The sequence below is a fragment of the Annulohypoxylon truncatum genome, assembly GCF_022578515.1.
Source record: "Annulohypoxylon truncatum strain CBS 140777 unplaced genomic scaffold F4807scaffold_1, whole genome shotgun sequence".
NCBI classification, from domain to species: Eukaryota; Fungi; Ascomycota; class Sordariomycetes; order Xylariales; family Hypoxylaceae; genus Annulohypoxylon; species Annulohypoxylon truncatum.
The window spans coordinates 1-18956 of NW_025953787.1; the positions used below are offsets into that span (position 1 = coordinate 1).

The following is an 18956-nucleotide window of genomic DNA, read 5'->3' on the forward strand; positions in this document are numbered from 1 at the left end:
ATTAATATATTATATATTAATAATTTTTAATATTTTATTTTTATAAAATTAATAATATAATATATTTAAAATAAATTTATAATTTATAATTTAAAGTTAATATTTTTAAAATAATTAATTTTATTATATTTAACTTATTAAATAATTTCCATTATTTTATAAATTAAAATTTTAAATTATTTTAATAATATTTTTAACATTTTTATATTATTTTTTAAATATTTTATTTTCTTTTTTTATAATAATACATTTATTTATTATTATTATATAAAGCTTTTTAAGAATTATAAAAATTTTTTTTAAATTATATTGTTTTATATTTATAATATTTAAACGGTTTTAATAATATTAATAAATAAATATATAAATTTTTAATAAGTTTTTTTATTTAAAATAATAATATTTAATAATTTAATAATTATCGTATTTAAATTAAAATAAAAATATTTAATATTTTAAATAAATTATTTTTTTAATTTTATTTCTTTTTTTATTATTTTTAATTATTTTTTAATAATTATTTATATATATTTTTATAATATTACTTATATTATTTATTATTTTTTTTAAATTAAAAATTTATTTTATAATAACTTATATTATTAATATTATTTTAATTAATTATTATTTTATTTTATAATTATAATAAAAAAATAAAAGTTTTAAATTATTAAAACCGTTATTATTTAATTTATTATTAATATCCGTTATTTTAAAAACCGTAATAATATAATATAACTTAAAATATAATAATTAAAAAATAATAATAAAAATCGGAATAAAAGTAATAATAATTTAAATTAATCGCGAATATAATAATATAATTTTATTTAATAATTAAATATTAAAATTATTTAATAATAAAATAAAAATTATAATAATATAAATTAATCGTAATTATAATAATATTAAATTTAATATTAATAAATTTAATATTAAAATTAAAAACTTTAATATTAAAATTAAAAGTTTTAATATTATAATTAATAAATTTAATATTAAAATTAAAAATTTTAATAATAAAATTAATGGATTTAATAATTATAAAAATATAATAATAAACGGTTTAATTATTTTAAAAATAATTATTTAAATATATTATTAAATAAGTTTAAAAAAATTTAAAAGTTTATTAATTATTATTAATGGTTTAAATAATAAATAATTAATTTATTAAAAAATTAATAATTAAAAAATTAATAATTAAAAAATTAATAATTATAAAATTAATTATATAATTAAAAGTTTTAATATAAAATATAATAATATTAATATAAATTTTTATAAAATTAATAAAAAATTTATAAAAGTTTATATAAATAATATAATAATAATTTATAAAATAATAAAAATTTATAATAATAATATATTTATTATTTATTTTAATATTAAAATTTATATTTAAATAATTAATATTATTATTAATAATAATATTATAATAATTAATGTTAATAAAATTTAATTTTATTTTTTTTATTTTTATTATATTTTTTATTTAATATAAATTAATTTTTATTTTTATTATTTTAAAATTTTTTTAAATATATTTTTAAGATTTTTTATAACTTAATATCGGTTTTTTATTTAATTTAATTTAAAATTTAAATAAAACGATTAATTCGGTTTATAAAATTTATAAAAAAAAATTTTAATATAAAAAATAAATTAATAATAAATTATTAATTTTATAAAGTTTATAAATATTAAATAACCCGTTTAAAATTTTTTCGAAATTTAAAATTATTAATAATTTATTCCGGATTATATAATAATTTTAAATTTTTAAATATAATATAAATATATTATTAAATTAAAGTTTTTATATATATTAATAAAAGTTTTATTAATTTTATTTAAAAAAATAAATTTAAAATAATTTTATTTAATATATATTATATATATCGGAAAAATTAAAATTCCGATTTTTTAAAAAAGTTAATAATAAATATAAAATTTTTTTTAAAGTTATTAATTATATTTAACCGATATAAATTTAATAAATTTAATATTTAATTTAATATTAATATATTAATATAATAAAATATAATTAATATAATTTTTTTAAATTATTAATAAAAGTTTTTTAAAATTTAATAAATAATTTAAAAAAACTCGGTTTAATAAAAATTTAAAAAAAATAATTCGGTTTTAAAAATAAAATTAATAAATATTTTTTCCTTTTCGTATAAATTAAAAAAATTATATACATATAACGTAAAATAAAGTTTTTATAATAATTTAATAAAAAAATTACATAATAATTTTTTTATTAAAATAAATAATTCGTCGTATTAAAAATTCGAAATAAAAAATAAAAAAGTTTTATTTAAATAAATAATAAAAATTTAAATTAATTATTATTTTAAAAAATAACGGAAATAAAATAAAATTATTATTTAATAAAAATTTTTAATAATATTATAAATAATAATTAATTATTTTAAATTTAAATTAATTAAAAGTTTTTAAAAAAATCATTTATTATATTAATATAATTTAAATATATAATTATATAATTAAATTAAAATATAAATATATTTTATTATTAAACGTAATATATTTTTTAAATAAATAATATTATAATTTTAAAATAAATAAATATAATTTTTATTATTAATTTACATGTGGATTATTTTTTATTTAAATTTAAAATATTTTTAAATTATATTTAAATAAAATTTAAAATAATTAAAAAACTTTAAAAATTATTTTATTAATTTTAAAATATATTTTATAAAAAACTTTATATATAATTATTAAATAATATAATATTTTATATTTAAAAATAAATTAATTTTATATTAATAAAACCGTTTTTAAACTAAATTAACTTAAATTAAATTTTAAAGAACATTACGCCCGCTTTATAAATACAATGGCACGGGCTACACGCAGCGTGGCTGGGTGTGGCTCGTTCCAAAATCTAGTCTAAGCTAACTGAGATAATAATATCCGTCCAAAGGATTTTAAATCCCTTGCCTTGAACATGTTCGAAGAACCTGTCCCTAAATCAGGTCAAAGGTCAGTTGGACAGTCAGTCCAACAGTCAGTTTAACAGTCCCTAGAACAGTCCCTAAGTCAGTTCAAAGGTTAGTTGAACAGTCAATCAACCAGTCCTTAAGTCAAGTCAAAAGTGAGTTCAAAGGTTTATTGAACAGTCCCTTAATTAGTCCCTAGGTCAATTGATCAATCAGTAATACAGTCCCTAAATCAGTCCTTAAGTCAGTCCCTAGGTTAGTTGAACAGTCGGTCCAACAGTCCCTGAGTAAGTTCACCAGTCTGTTGGACAATCTATAAGCCAGTCCTTAAGTCAGGTCTAAAACCTGTTCCTAAATAGGTCCCTAAATCAGTCCCCAGGTCAGTTGAATAGTCAGTCAAGCAGTCCCTAAGTCAGTTCAACAGTCAGTTCAACAGTCCCTAGAACAATCCCCTAGTCGGTTCGAAGGTTAGTTGGACAGTCAGTCAGCCAGTCCTTAAGTTAGGTTAAAAGTTAGACCCTAGGCTAGTCGAAAAGTCAAACCTTAAGTCAGTTTAAAGTCAGGTAAACAGTCAGTTCAACAGTCAGTAAGCCAGTCCCTTGGTCCCTGGACCTGATGACTAAGCTTACTAAAGGGATGCACCCAATCAAATGCGCCGACGAATTTAAGGTGTGTGCCAAGGCGCTAGCCTTCTAGCGCGATCAAAGAAAAGAATTAAAGGGATAGAATGTTGTATTGTCGTTGGTTTTCTAAGCTCTAAAATCTCCGCAGGAGATTTTAAATACCTCCCACAGTGCAAGTAGCACTTTCCCAGCTTGTACACCTTATCTAGTACGGACACACAAGAGCCCGCCCCGGGCGACTCTTCCTTCAATATAAATCCCATTTTGACGGCAACAACAGCCCAGGCCGAAACAACTAGTCCTCGCACAACCCTAACGAACCCACAGAACACAGCTCCCACAATGCCTACACTAGGCTAAACACCCGCGGGCCACCGAAACAGTCGGGTCCCTCCACTGTTCACCCAAATCCCCGGGACAAAACCACAGCCGGGAGAGGAACAAACGCAGGCTATACTCGTGGGAAAACAGACATCAACGGGCCGAAACGGCAGACGAGAGGAACAGCGGCAACGGCAGCACGGCAGGCCGAACGGACGAGATATATTGATGATTTTTTGACGGTGGGGAGAACGGTGCTCCAGGACGACGAGGTAACGGCGGGCGAGATAGGGCCCTCTTTGACGTAATTTTTTAAGTAAAAATACAGCTGAACGAGTGACTGAACGAGTGACTGTAATGATAGAATGCTGTAACGATATTCCCATGCGTAGATTCCGGTGTGGAGGCACCAGAAAAGAATTAAGGGGATAGAATGTTGTATTTGTTTTAGTCTCTAAGCTCTAAAATCTCCTGCGGAGATTTTAAATACCTCCCACAGTGCAAGTAGCACCTTCCCAGCTTGTACACTCCATCTATCAATAAGCCAATTGATGTGTGACAATTCCTTATCAGGTTCTTATCAATTACTTATCAATTAGATAATAATTATTTACGTAATTGCTTACTAATTAAAAAGTTTGGGCGTAATATGTCCTTCCGACGGATAATAAATAAAATATAAAATAAAATATAAAAATGTATATTTAGAATGGTATATTATATTATTCGAAAATTCTCATGTTAAATCAATCCCTTTCCGTTTCGGGTCCATTAATGACTCGGTTGACCTGAGCAATTCTCTTAGAGTACCTTCTGCGTAAGATGAATAACCCTTTGTTCCTTCGGAACCTAACAAACCTATATCGGAGTCCGCCCCTTTCCAGGAAATCCAGGTCGTAAATCCAGCTAGTAAACCTGACGAAGCCCTTGGCTCTTCGGGTATCGTAATTGCTGCCGCTGCAACGGACTCTGAGGCAACAGCCCTAGAGGGTCGAGGTGCGGTGTCTCGTGTGTAATGTCTTACAGTAGACACTTCAGGTGATGTTTTAGTCTGAAGGTGATTTCGTGATGTCCGTGGCTCGGCAGGGTCACTTAACAGGACCGCTCCGGGAGCTTTATGCGAAGCATCGACCCCTTGCGTTTGACTCCTAGAAGTGTCGATAATGGCAGCTGCGAAGAGAGCTGACCTTGTTGGAGGGCATATCCGTTGGTCGTCATGTTGCTCGCTGCTAGCCTGAGCGTCCGTACTGTTCGCGCTTCCGCTCTCGTCTTTAGCGCTATTGTCCATGGTCACCCGACCCCGTACTTCCTCGACGATCTCGGCCGCTGGTTTTTTACTACTCCTATCCTCGTCGGAAGACCGACTCGAGCTCATGATCGTCTCTAGAGTACCGTAGGCAACACTTCTCCTGCGGGCCGCGTTTCTGCGCTTCTTCGGTTGAATGGGGCCCATATGCTCCTCATCGCTTGTCACCGCCTGCAATGTGGGTCCAACGTGAGCATGGTGTCTAAACGACGGGGGTGGCGGCCCTAGGAAACCCGCTCCTGAACCTTGAGGGGCTATGTGGACTTCGTACTGGTTGCTGAGAGAGTATCTCGTGCGCGCACAAATCTCCGCTATGCGGTCTAGATCTGCGCCGACATCCTGCTGTATATCTGCTATAATGCTCTTGAATGTAAATGATTCGAGAGGAGGCAACTTGGCACCGGCCGCGGTGCGGGTCTTTTCGTTTCTCTTGTGCCGTGCCATGTTTTTTACTGGCCCATTTCGACTAGGACGTTGAGGCTGGGGATTCGGCGAGGGTGAAAGGGTAGAGACGGACACTGGGCCCCTGGTAGACGGTGAAGGTGGTACACCTGAGTATGTGCGTACCACAACGGGCTGAGAATAGGTCCCGGTAGTTGTGCTCTTAATGCTTGGCGAGCTACTTGCTCCGGTGTAGCGATGACGCGATGACGGTTGAGATCGACTCAGCTGGCGCAGGGCGGTTGTGCGATGGGCCGCGGTCGAGTCGTCGAGAGGAATTGGCCTCCCTTCGGCAGTACTGGGTATCAGGAAGGTTGAGGAAGTATTCTTCGGGAGAGGAGAGAAGACGAATGGTAGTGAACGCCGGCGGGTATATGTATCGTGGATATCATGGGTATCATGAGAATCCTGAGGATCACCACCGGGGTGAATGCCACCGTGCGGAATGGAGGAGAGAGGGGAGAGGGGAGGGGAAGGACTGCGAAGCTGAGAAGATGGGAAATGTGGATGGTATGGGGTGTCTGCCATGTCCTTCTAAGGGGGGCGCTCGACGTATATAGGAGGATTGTTTTCAGGGCGCAGGATACAAGACGCAGGGCGAAGGGTAAAAGGCAACTTAGTTCGCAGTGAGACTAGGCAGTATTGTCGGAAATGCTGTAGTAGCCAACGGGCTGGCCAAGGGGATAGCCAACAGGAGGTGGTTGATATTGTTAGAGACGGTGGATGGTGGATTGGGTTTGCTGGGTTGGACGTATGCGGCGCGTAGAAGTAGGATGATTCGTCGATACGTAGGCAGGACATGTGGTTCGAACCGGAGAACAGATTTGTTTGATGGTATTGTTCTAATCTTCCCGTATGATTGAGTATGGAAGAGGAGGTGGAAAAGGACGGACCAGGGATTAAGAGCTGCATAGAGTCGTGGTGCTGTTTAAGTGGATAATTACAGTTATTGAAGAGGGGTTCTCAAGCAGTGACTACCTAAGGGAGGGGTCCCCATTTTTGGACACTCTTATACCATAATGTAGACACACTTGCTAAGTGCCAACAGATGACTCTCCGAAAAGATCAGTTTCAGTCTTATAGGATTAGCAGTATTTCAATAGGATATCATAATAAAGAATAGCCGTAGCGTTGAATTAGTTGCTCTGACCAGGGTTGAGACTATGTCAAGGTAAAAATTATGGCTAGGAAGGGTTACACTGTTGGCACTATGTCAGGACCTGGGAAAATTATATAAAAGTGCAGGCCCCCCTTAAGGAGGCAGTTGCCAACTGCCTCCCTAGGGGAGCTCCTTCTCTTTGAAGGTTTGTGAGATTTTTTATTCTCTGGATTTTCTTCTTTTACTCCCACTGGGAGTCGAACCAGCTACCTTAGTAGATTCACTTGAATCTTACCTAAGGTATTGACCACTTGGCCACTGGTTTCAAGAAAGAAATATTAAAAATCTTTTGTTTATTTGACCTTATTAGGTTACTAAGGTCTAGTCACTCTGTCAGTGCCTTGAAACAATGTTAAATTACAAACTAGTATTGACAGAACTGTATATATAGAAAGGAAGGTGAGGCTCTCATGACTTTTCTCAAGTAAGGACCACCAATTAGGTAATCATACCGTTGTTTTAACAGTCCAACCAATAAGAGTCGCTATTTTGTAGTTGAACTACTAAGATTAGATTGAAATAACGGTCTTGTATAGCCATTCAATTGAAGTAATAATCACGGTCGCAATTGACAATAAGAACGAATATGAATTCATTGATAGGAAGCTATTGTCTTAGACATTTAGCATTATTTTTATTAAAAATACTGGCATAATACTGGAGACAGGATACCGGGTTTTGGTAACTATGTATACTTTAATTATGATGGAATAACAGTGTCCAAAAAAGGGGACCCCTCCGGTAGGTAGCTAATAACGCTTACACGCTTACACGCTTATGTACCTAGGTATCTATAGCTGTACCGACATATCGACCATGCCCTTAAAGGTAAGGTGGGGTTATCTTACATAACGTCTGGTCCGTTGGTATTACCATATCCATGTTGTATCTGAATAAATCTGTTTAAATACGTACACACCTCATTATTCCAAGTGCAGTGCTCGTAAATGAAAGTGAAACTGGCTGATTCTTGATATGCATGTAAATAGAACAAGAACAAGGCCAGGAATAAGAGCCACAATAAGAAACTACTATTCCGATTCTTTTACCGCAGCTACCTGGCTGCCTGGGTACGCATATATGTATGAGCAACTTGGCAACTTGGCTCCGAAGAATCCACCAAAACAATCTCCCAGCGCCTTACAAAGCCCAGTCTCCCAGGTCAATCCTCCATACCTTTTAGTACACCTCCAATACTCCTCCACCGCATTCTTATACCGACCGCCCACCGCTTAGTAAGCGGGTGGAGCTGGCTGAACTGGTTGAGCTATCGTACCATATCCGCGGCCACCAGTTTGCACGCGATCACTATAGACGCCGGGGGCTCGGCGGGCGGCAAAGCGGCCCTCTCTGGCCTGTTCTCGACGGTCATAGTAGACGTATTCGATATAAAAGGCGTGGATATGGCCTGGTATGTATCTGCCCTAACGTATTAGTCGGTGTAATAAGAAAGCTCACCGCGCGAATGAGTTTATCACTTCGGTCACATACCCGAGGATGGTGAGGCATATGTTGATGCAAAGATCAGCGCCGCACCCGGCAACGGCCCAGACACCGATCGGTGGGACTGTATGGCGTTCAAGTCAGCAACACAACACAAATAATATCCATAATAGCATAGATTAATCAGAGGTAACGTACAGAGGAGAGTTATGAGGACGATGAGTATAGCCGAGGCGGCGCCCATTTTGTATGGATCAAACGTTCGGTTGAGTTAGTGGAGGCTGGGGAGGCGGAAGAAGATGCCTAGGTGGTGATTAGGTTTCTAATGTTGTTCCGTGTATTCTTTGATTTACTGTCTTGATGTTTAGAGGTTGAACCGTCTGAGGAAGTGCGGGAATCGGCACTAAACACTCTCGCTGTAGACCACGTGCATACCTATTTATATATGTATACATAGACGCTACCTATGCAAGCCTTAGGTGAGTAGAAGGTACATGAGTGGTATTGGTTTACGTTATGCATTGATGATGGAATTGCTACTACATTCTAGGTACTAGGTAGGTTAGGTAGGTATTATGTAGGTACTCACTTAAACTTGAACTTTCCGTTTTCTTGGTTGCCTTTGATGCGGGACTGTCCAATGGCCGATGACGCGTGGGACGAGGATGAATGCTGATGACGTAGTGTAGCACATTACGTAAGGGGCGCTAGAGGGCGCTTAGGAACGTTTACCTGGGACCTTACCTGGACATTTGAACCAGGCTGCCAGGCTGCCAGGTATACCTATATTCCTATGTACCCATATAAAAAAATATCAAACCGAAAAAGGTCAAGCCACAGTTGACTTGTAACACAGGTTACCAAGTACGTACTTACCTAAAGTTCAACGACGCTGGTAATTGGAACTCCACACTTCTAACGACCCAGTAAATTTTTGAAAGGTCTTTTTTTTTTCGGGGTCCGGGCTAAAATAATAGTTGGAAGGAAAGAGGTTGAGGTTAGTTGGTTATGTAAGTTTAAGGGGAAGAGGGGGTCAACTAAATAGAAAAATAAGGGAAAAGGGAAAAAAAATAAAATAATAATAATAATAATCATAAAAACATAAAAATCGTCAATCGTAAGGAGATTGATCAGCCATGCACACTGCCCAAACCAACGACCTTTACTACGACGGAACCCACCTCGCAACTGTGCACATCTGTAGTTCCCGGGGGTAATTCGTCCATCGACGTGACTCGTTTAATTCTCTCGACTCTCTTTTTATTTTATTTTTTTTACTCTCTTCCTTCTTCCGCGCACACAGACTCAAACTCCTCACTCTCTCTTATCCCTCTTATCCTCTCTCCCACAAACATCATTTCCCCCATTATCGTCCTTTTTCTTCTTCTGTTTTATGTTGTTTTTCCGTACACGCCACCTCTCCTCCATTCTCCCGGCATTGCGGTATTGGTATTGTGACGTCCTGCTATTTGTAGTAGACATCCATTTACCATCCTGTTTGAGGTAGTGTGCCAGTGTGCGTGAGAGACAGCAAGAGAGAAGAGAGAAAAAAAGGGAAAAGTGGACAGGTTGGGTTATTATTACTTGTTGATCGAACCAACTAACCATCATCCGCGTCTCACCATTCTCGTCTCCTAATTCTTATTTATTTTTTTCTCCTTCTTTTCTTTCCCTACCTTCGTCTCTTAATCAAACAACATTGGACCGTAACCGGATCTCTAGTCGCTCGTTGCAGCATCAGTTCGACCCGGTGACCGCCCTTGATTAACCGCTTCGATCTTCTCGCTCTTCTCAATCTTCTCCGTCTTCTCGATCATCTCGACATTGCAAGAGTCTTTTTTTTTCTAAAAAAGAGAAGAGAAGAAAAGAAAAGAAAAGAAAAGAGAAAAAAAGACTTGGAGCTCCCATCAACCACCAATACAACTTGACAGGCATCTGTCTTAATATCTAGCCGAACCCGATCCTTGCCGAGTCTAACGATAGTACTTGTACCATACAACTGCCACATACTCGACATATATCACCTTCTCCATAGATCCAATATCCAGTATTCAATATCCACCGGCGAAACATCCTACTCCCTAAACTTACCAACCCCCAATCCTCGCGACAATACTTCAGACTTCCCTCAACATGGCGAGTCAACAGAGCCCTCCTCCCCATATCGATCGTTATGTGGTAATTCATGTTGCGACGACCTGCGATGAGCACGGAGTTTATGTGACTAAGGATTCTGCGGAGGTCATCGAACTTGGTTGGATTCTTCTGGATGCTAAGTCCCTTGATGAGGTATGGATACGTCTAGTCGGACGGACATATGACAATGCTATCTCGTGCTAACATTGCCTCCCCCCTTTTAGATCCATCGAGAGAGTGTGTTAGTGAAGCCCATCAACACACCGATTACTCCTTTGTGCAGTAAGTAGCAGTGGCATTAGCTGCATGTCTCCGCGGCCTCCCCCTTTTCCCCCTTCTCTTTGCCTGGCTTTCCCCCTTGGGACTGCATATCATATAGTTATAGGCGACAATCACCATGAAGCTAATGCATATATGCTTGCAGCCAGTCTTACAACCCTGACTTGGGAGCATGTTCGAAATGCCGGAACCTTCCGTGATGCGGTGAATCGGTTTGATGCTTTCGCTTCCGAACATCTGACGTCTCAGAACCTCGACTTTGTTTTTGTCACTCTGGATGCTTGGGACCTTCGGGTACAACTCCCCCGAGAAGCTCGTGATAAGGCGGTTGTGTTGCCGCCGTACCTTCAGCACTCGAGAACGTTCGATCTGCGCACCGAATACCAGCGATGGCAGCAGCACCACCCTGAGTCTCTTCCTTTCGGCCCGTCGATGCTATCTAACATATGCGCCGCCCTTGAGGTAGAGCCTGTCCAATCTAGTGCTCCTATCAAGCATAACCTCCCCTTTCACCTACAGGCACTTGCTCCAGCCTCGCCTCGACGTGCTATGGAAGAAGCTGTCACGCTCGCCAGGGTCCTTCGTGGTCTAATCCGAAAGTCTCAACCTCCTCAAGAACACCCGGATGTTCTAACTCGTCCCATGGATGCACGAGCTGATGTCCGCGCCTTCTTGTCAGAACGAAGCAAGGTTTTGCATATGTCTGGGCTCCCTCACGACACTACTCAGTCGGAACTCGAGAGTTGGTTTACCCAGTTTGGTGGTCGTCCCATCGCCTTCTGGACCCTACGTACCCCGGAGCAGCATAAACCGACGGGCACCGGATTCGCCGTCTTCTCGTCTCACGAAGAGGTAGGGTACCATATTTCATTTCTCGTTCCGTTATGCTGACAATGATTGTTATTCTAGGCTGCTGAAAGCCTTTGCATGAACGGCCGCGCGCTGAACGAGAAAGCCATAGAGGTATCTCCTTCTTCTAGCCGCGTACTCGACCGCGCCGCAGAAATCCTTACGCCTTTCCCTCCCAGTAAGAACCGTCCCCGTCCCGGTGACTGGACCTGCCCTTCGTGTGGCTTTTCCAACTTCCAAAGACGGACGGCATGCTTCCGCTGCTCTTTCCCGGCAGTCAGTGCAGGCCCGCAAGGCGATATGGGTTATGGTTACGGCTACGGCCCCCCGGCAATGATGGGACCCCCGCCTCATCACGGAGGTCACCATGGTAACATGGGTCATGGAGGAGGACGAATGGGTGGTAGTGGTGTCGTCCCCTTCCGAGCTGGAGACTGGAAATGTGGCAATGAGGTTTGCGGGTACCACAACTTCGCTAAGAATGTGTGCTGTCTTCGATGTGGTGCCAGCCGTGCTGGCGCTGCGGTGGTGGCTGACTCGGGATATCCTTCGCCAATGGACAGCGGCTCTAGCTATGGCATGGGCTCCGGTTCGATGGCTGGAACGCCGGGCCCGGGACCGTTCGCCTCGGCTACGGGTCCCTTTGGCGCATCCGGCGGCTACGGTCATCACTTTGGAGGACCGCCTAGCACCTACGCGCTGCCTTCGGGCATCGGCGGAGGTGCGGCACCGTATCCGTCTCTGAATACTCATTTCGGGCCCGGTCCCGGCTCTCATTCAGCCGGCCCGTTCGATAGCCGAGCTGCCGAAGCCGCCTTCCAGTCAGCCAGCAACGGCCCGGCCTCCGCAGGTCCGTCGAACAACTACTTCTCTTCCGCGTCGGAGAACGACCCATTTGCGTTCCTCTCTTCCGGCATCGGCGGGTTGTCTGTTAGCGGTGATGCCCGCCAAAACGGTGCCGGTGCACCTTCAAACAAGTCCCCTGCTTAATGATGAATCGATTCCGAATCATCCGCTTGAACAGTGTCTGAAGACCATCGGTAATATCAATCTTGGCAATACTTTTTCTCTCTGGACATGCGACGGCACTTTCGAGGGATGTTTGTTCACTTTGGAAGATCCGGTATAGGGGGGAGATCACGCGAGATACCTAGGGTTAGCAGGGTGTTTGTAGGGAAACGTTTTGTTTTTGAGAAGAAAAGTTTACACCGGTATATCAAAGGGGGTGGGCGGAACCAGGAAAGTGATAAAAAAAAGGCCAATTTTTCTAGAACGGACATCTAGGGCCTGGTCGGCTGGTTGTGGTGGGCTTGTTTAACTCTATGAACCTTCTCGACCTTGTCGCCTGATATACATTGAACGTTCTGGCCTTGATGGGCAGACGAACTTGTACAAATGGACGGATATGTGCGGCAGGGCAGGATCTGAACGGTGGTGCATAGCGCAAGGGAGTGTAAATGGTATACCTGGCCTCGTTTGTCAAGCCCGAGACTTATTGTCAGAGTTCATTGTACCTCATTTTGCTCTTGCCAACTCCCTTTTTTCTTCTTCTTTTCTCCGAATTAAGTCTTGTCTTTTCCGCATTGATATATTTTCGTTCCCTCGTTCGTGTTCACCATTTATTCAAAATGACCAGAGGAGTGAGGACAATCACCTTGTCTCTAGAATGTAGTCATTTAGTCGGCGGGTTTGGCACCTCCGGTGTTGGCGAGGGGTCTTGGTAGTGTAGGTGGGATAGCTGGCCCTTGGCCAGACTGATGGGTTAGCACAAGGGGGTCTGGGGGGAGAAAGGGGCGAGATCTTCAGTGTGTCCTAGCTCTTTTGACTACGGTTGACCGATACCAATGAAGCTGTCCTACATCTCTACTGGCCCATGGAGTCCTTTGAGGTCGTGTTATTAAATGATTCCCAGTTATTTAGCTGCTAAAATGTTTTCTGCTAACCAAGGTAAGTTTTGATGGTGGCAAGTTACCCGCAAGTGTTGAGAGGGTATGGACGGTAACCACATAGAATAGCACGTATCCTCCTATCTACCTTAAAGCTGGGTCTGTAAAATATACCGAGGACAGCATCACGTATCAGGGCTATGAGGTCTTTGTTGCTATGTCCACGAGTTGTGTAGACGCCTAGGTAATCTAGGCTCCTCACATGCGCCATAATACCACCAAACTTTTCAGATAGCAGGCCTGGGCCCTAGTCGAGGTAGCTGGTACTCAACTGCTTACGTGGGAAATGGTGATGACATCCGTAATCGAGGGTATCAATACGTTTAAGACTAGAAGCCGGCGCGGTAATAAGCTCACACTATGAACATCTCCACCCCTTGAGCATAGTATTGGGATAGTAACCCTCAAACCCGTTGCCCGCCAAAGTTTTCCTGCACCCAGACCTCTATTTACATTGTCCACCTCGCAACACTTAATTAGTCAGTTAGACTGAGATAGAGTCCTCGGTTTTATTAGTCTTTACCTGCAACGCCCCGGGCCCCTCTTCCACGCAAGGCACCACGCCCGCGTGCACGTCCGCGGCCACCGCCACGTACATCCAACCCGGATGGTGGCGGTACAGCGTTGTAGGTCGGATTCTGAGGCGCTCCTGTCATGATCGATCCGCCTGGGTTATTAATAGTGGTGCTTGGGACCATCGAACCTCCCCTACCACCTCTATTTCCACGTCCACCTCGATTCGAACCTCCACGACCACGCGAAGGAAATCTGTCGCTGTGTTGTGCCGCTCCTTGATAATTTGCTTGCTGTTGGTGGTGGTTGTTGTTTGCCGGACGATAAACCATGCTGCTGTGCTGTAAGCGAGGAGCATCGTTGTGTACCGAAGGACCCTGAGTGTTTCGTCCCTGTACCGATTGTCGATGAATGCCATTGACAGCACCCCTCCAAGATCCTCGGAGGGGAGACGGCGCGGGCGCGTCTCGGAGTTGACCACTGGGATTGCCGGGTGCGCCGTATCCTCGGGACTGAAGAGGTAGCGTCGCTTGGACAGGTCGCTTTTCTAGGCTCATCTTGGAGCTTGCAATGACTTGCTTGTTGGTGACATTAAGCACCGAATTAGCTGAGACCGTCTGCCCTCGGAAGGGTTCGCACCGGCCCCCCAAGGTTGTGCCATTCATGAAAGCATTGTCGCACAATATGTCGAGCATATGATGGTTGCCTACTGTGCTTATACCGACAACCGTTCCTCTTGAAGCCATAGGCACCTTTCCGGAGGCTTGGACATAAACTACTCGGTCACCTAGGTTGAATCTTTGGCTGCTCAGCCGTTGCTCAGCGTCCTTAGGGTTGAGCAATGCTGATCGAGGAACGCCTTTAAGTTTTCTCCTATCAGATTTGTTGGTCGTCTCCTTCAACTCGTCCACTGCTTTTTGGAGAAGCATGACCACGTCTGAGTCCAGCTGTTCGGCATCGAGAGGGACTCGTTCAAATTTGCTAGTTTCTACGGTCTTCAACCAAGCTCCGATCTCCTTGATCTTGGCACTGGCAACGTCACTATCTGGCCATAGTTGCGTCTCGTGTAATTCATTCCCTGATGGGTTCTTCATGATGGCGGCGAAGAAGTCAGGGAAGCGGGTCATATACTCTACTAGTAGTTGTATTGCAGCAGGGCTGAATTCCCACCCCGAATTCGACTTTCTCGAATATCCGAGGACCTTTTGCTTTCTTGCTTCGAACTTGAGGTTCAGTCCTAGATTAACCTTCATACTGCCGCCTATGGTGTGAACAAAAAAGGATGAAGTGATCTTGCTCAATACGAGAGGGTGAAGTCCCAGATCCTTCGCGACGGCGTAAGACGGCCGATAACCACTGTGTTGCTCAGCACGGCGAATAATTGGATGCGTAAAATCCGGTTCTTTCGTGGAAGGTACCAACAATATGATCTCCGCCCGGTTATCGCTATGACCAGATATCTCAAGGGGACGTCCGTAGGCGTAGTCGCCCAGAAAGAAAACGCGAGATCCGATAGGGAACTCTTCTTCGAGGGGGAGCGCAGCTCGCTCAATGAACCGCTCGTCCTCGCTGATGACCTCGTCAACGATCACCTGTGCTGCGTAATCTGTCTCCATGCCGGGGATATGGCCGTACTCTTTAATAGTAGCACCCTCGTCGGTTTTGACGAGCCCCCTTAGCATCTCGACGTGGACCATCGACTCGATTGTTCCAATGATTATGCCGAGTCTTTTACTGTAGAAATTTTCAATGCGGTACGATTTCTTATTCCACTCTTCAATTTCTCTCCCGGTGTGGTGAGTCTGGATAATTTGGCCGGACCCATCGGCAGCAAGCGCGTAGTCGAATAACTCGTCAGACACGCATATGATTTTAGCCTCCTGTAAAAAGGGATACCCGACATGGCATTTCTGCCCCAATTTGACCTTTGCCAACTCAACTTTGCTTCGGAGCTCTACGTCGGCTAGAGTTACCACCATACTTTCGTTGCGGCTCTCTTGCTGGAAAACGTTCACCCCGTGAAAGCCAAGAGCGGCATTATAGGGTAATGTAGCGAGACTTGGAAAGCCTGCTAGAGCGTCGACTCCCACCTTCGTGTCTTTCAGTAAACCAACATATAGGTCTAACCCCTCCGTTGTAGGCAGGTCGAATATGTTCTCGACACAGCGACAATGGGGTATGTCTGGGAAGATTCCAACCATGGACGACGGGTAGATAAAGTCAACATTGGCGTCATAGGTGAACTTCAGTGACACGCCAAAATCATTGCGCGCCTTCTCTTCCGGGGTAAGAAGCTGGTTTTTAGGTGCCATGGCGGATAACAATCTCTGCTCGTCAATGAAAGGGATCTTTACAACAGCTTCCCATTCCATTTTCTTTCCGTTCATGTCGAGCTCAAAATCTCTAGGGTAGAAATCGATAATTGGCGATTTCGCGTCTGTCATAAGTTCGTGGTATACCGAGGGGACAATCTTCTTGCTTCGGTCAGGGAGGACTCCCATGAGCTGCTCAAATGGACGGAAAGGTTGGCCGAGTTTGAAGTTGAGATCGGCATTCATGCCCCTGACGATGTCTAGATAGAATGATTAGCGAAGCCATCTACTTGAGGGCCGGGTGCCACAATGTACCTGATGTCATGGGAGAGTAATGGTAGCGGTAGAACCATGGCCAAGAAGCTACTCCTTTGTAATAATAGTATAGTACCCATTGTAGACCCTGCACATAATTCTCGCAAAGCTTTGTCAGTTCCGTCTCCTTGACCTCCGGGGCCCACTCGAATTTGCTCGCATAATACTTGTCCTTCCACTCTCGGAATTTCTCCTCGTACATGGTTTGAGCGGCGGCCCGGGCTTCTTGGGCAGAAATGTCGACGACCTGAGCGTTGTCGTAGCGCTTCATAACGCGGAATAAGGCCATATGTCCTTCTTCCTCCTCTTCTTCGTTTTCGTCGCCGTCTTCCTTTGCGGGGAACGCTAGTAATAGGTTGCGTTGTCCATCGTCGTCCTCAACAGTACGCCATTCGATATGAAGACTGTCGGCAGTGTCCTGCACAAATTTTCTATCCGCGGCGGCGAGTCCGTGGCCAAGGTTGAGCGGAGTAGGCGGTCGTTGGTTTATGAACTTTCGAATCTTCTTCCAAATCTCCTTCTGGGAACTCGTTACGACAAGTTTTCCTTTCGGCTTGCTATGTTCTTGACCGTTGGCCTCGGTTAGGTGCTTAGCCTTGAGCCACTTCGAGTCCGCGCACTCGTTCTCGAAATATCGATCTTCCTCCTTTGAAAGTTCATCGAGCAATAATTTTAGGCGGGAGAGGTTAATAACCCCTCCTTCGTTGATGTAACCATCGCACCGGGGGAGAACTTGTTTGTAGAGACGAAACATTGTTGCCAAGGCCCCTTCGTTGATGTGAAGATTAGGCAAGTTCGGAAGAAAGTCATTGCCAACGAAGAATGCCATCAAAATAAAATCATCGATGATTCTCTCCATGTCAAAAGGCACTTTTATGGAACCTTCCTTTTTCAGCTCCTGAAATTCTAGTTCGAGGTATTCTCGGACTATGCAGAGGTGCATTAGGTAGAAGTTTTGATGCTCCAGCTCCTTCGACTTAGTCTTCGAAGCGCGACCAAAAGTAACCTCTTCTCGAAGTAAGCAGAAATGGGGATCGTGACTTAATAGCCCCAGCATGATAAGATCGGCATCCAGGCCGTATAGGCAATGACGAACGTTGGGATGATAGTCCGGCTGGGCCTTGGCGTTCCTGATGTATTCCATAATCTTGTGCTCTCCCTCGCCGGGGACTTCGTGACCGGAGAGAACAATGTCGCAGACCTGCCAGTCAGAATCCTCGGAGATCTTTTTGTTGATGAAGTACTTGAGCTGCTGGGTTAGTTTGGCCATGAATTCTGTACCCGGTGTGATACAGTTGCTGTCGAAGGGGTCGTCTTTTGGGAGTTCCTGTCCTTCTCGTATAGCCTTATCGCGGGCTTGTTCGGCATCTAACGCCGTACGGAATCGGCGAGCTCTCTGTTGGTTCATCTTGGCTCTAGGAGCAACGCCATCGATAGCCATGAAGAAGAGCTTCTTCGGCTTGATCTTACCAAACAAGTGTTCGATATAATTGAATATGCGTATGAACATCTCATCTTCGCTAAGACGGAATGATGTATCGTGCGAGTCCTTGTGGGTGCAGTTGTGGATGATTCCATTCATGTCCAACTACGCAGGTTAGCGAAGACCAGTAGCGGGTATAACTTCGGGATGTCGCACGTAAAGGTTGTCAAATTCGGGGATTCGGTTCTCCGCAATGAGCTGAGATATCGCAGGATATCGCTCCGAGAGCCATCTGAAGAACTTCGGGACACTAGATAGAAGTCAGCAAGGCATTACTGGAATCGCGTATCACGAGTTGGGAGCCAGGAAACCTAGACGTACCCCATGATGACTTGATGGATGAACGGAGATTGAGATGAAATTGATGTAAAATTCGGATTGCGCGCGGCCGCGGTCGCTTTCAGATCAAGGAGTGAGGTGCGATGACGACTATGGCGAATGGATTGGGTACCAGCTGCTCCCTTAAATAGAAATATATGAAGATATTGCCCACGGTCTGAGGCCTTGAGCGTAATCTTGCGTAGAGATTTCTAAAAACAATAAATAAATAAAAATAGAACACTATATGGAATGAATGTTGTGACGAGAATAGTGCCGAGTCTCGCCAGCGCAAGGCATCTGGGGCAGCACAATGGGCTGACGGTAATGGACGGGATATATGTGGGTGTCGTGAAGTTTGAATGCGACGACGCAGATCTCCGTATATTGATGTTTGGGTAGCTTTTATTTTCGGCAACGAGGAGTCATTGACCGAGACCTCAAGTATGTAAGTGCACCTGCGCTATTGATGTAGGTACCCGGAGTGCCACTTGTAATGTTCCAGGTTGACTTACTGGGTATCTAGGTATGTAA

General features: G+C 42.0%; 4 protein-coding genes across 4 annotated transcripts; 1 reads left to right on the top strand and 3 right to left on the bottom strand.

Moving 5' to 3' along the window:
- Window positions 1-4658: 4658 nt before the first annotated feature.
- On the bottom strand, window positions 4659-6197 carry F4807DRAFT_454953 (uncharacterized protein; the record flags this gene model as incomplete). Its single annotated transcript, XM_048000647.1, has 1 exon — window positions 4659-6197. One exon carries the CDS (start codon window positions 6195-6197, stop codon window positions 4659-4661), a length of 1539 nt encoding a protein of 512 aa, XP_047859020.1.
- Window positions 6198-7602: 1405 nt separating this feature from the next.
- Window positions 7603-8954, bottom strand: F4807DRAFT_43 (uncharacterized protein). The gene is made up of 5 exons (XM_047998390.1): window positions 8861-8954; window positions 8707-8735; window positions 8470-8623; window positions 8320-8395; window positions 7603-8247 (listed from the first exon to the last, which is right to left on the bottom strand). Exons 3-5 carry the CDS (start codon window positions 8513-8515, stop codon window positions 8061-8063), a joined length of 309 nt encoding a protein of 102 aa, XP_047859021.1. The 5' UTR covers window positions 8516-8623; window positions 8707-8735; window positions 8861-8954; the 3' UTR covers window positions 7603-8060.
- Window positions 8955-10143: 1189 nt separating this feature from the next.
- Window positions 10144-12733, top strand: F4807DRAFT_72 (uncharacterized protein). Its single transcript, XM_048003396.1, has 4 exons — window positions 10144-10560; window positions 10632-10689; window positions 10832-11538; window positions 11596-12733. The coding sequence occupies exons 1-4, from the start codon at window positions 10405-10407 to the stop codon at window positions 12523-12525; spliced, it is 1851 nt and encodes a 616-aa protein (XP_047859022.1). The 5' UTR covers window positions 10144-10404; the 3' UTR covers window positions 12526-12733.
- A 1109-nt stretch (window positions 12734-13842) lies between these two features.
- F4807DRAFT_95 (exoribonuclease 1) lies at window positions 13843-18628 on the bottom strand. Its single transcript, XM_048003692.1, has 4 exons — window positions 18426-18628; window positions 18261-18354; window positions 16622-18209; window positions 13843-16566 (listed from the first exon to the last, which is right to left on the bottom strand). The coding sequence occupies exons 1-4, from the start codon at window positions 18428-18430 to the stop codon at window positions 13994-13996; spliced, it is 4260 nt and encodes a 1419-aa protein (XP_047859023.1). The 5' UTR covers window positions 18431-18628; the 3' UTR covers window positions 13843-13993.
- Between the last annotated feature and the right edge of the window lie 328 nt (window positions 18629-18956).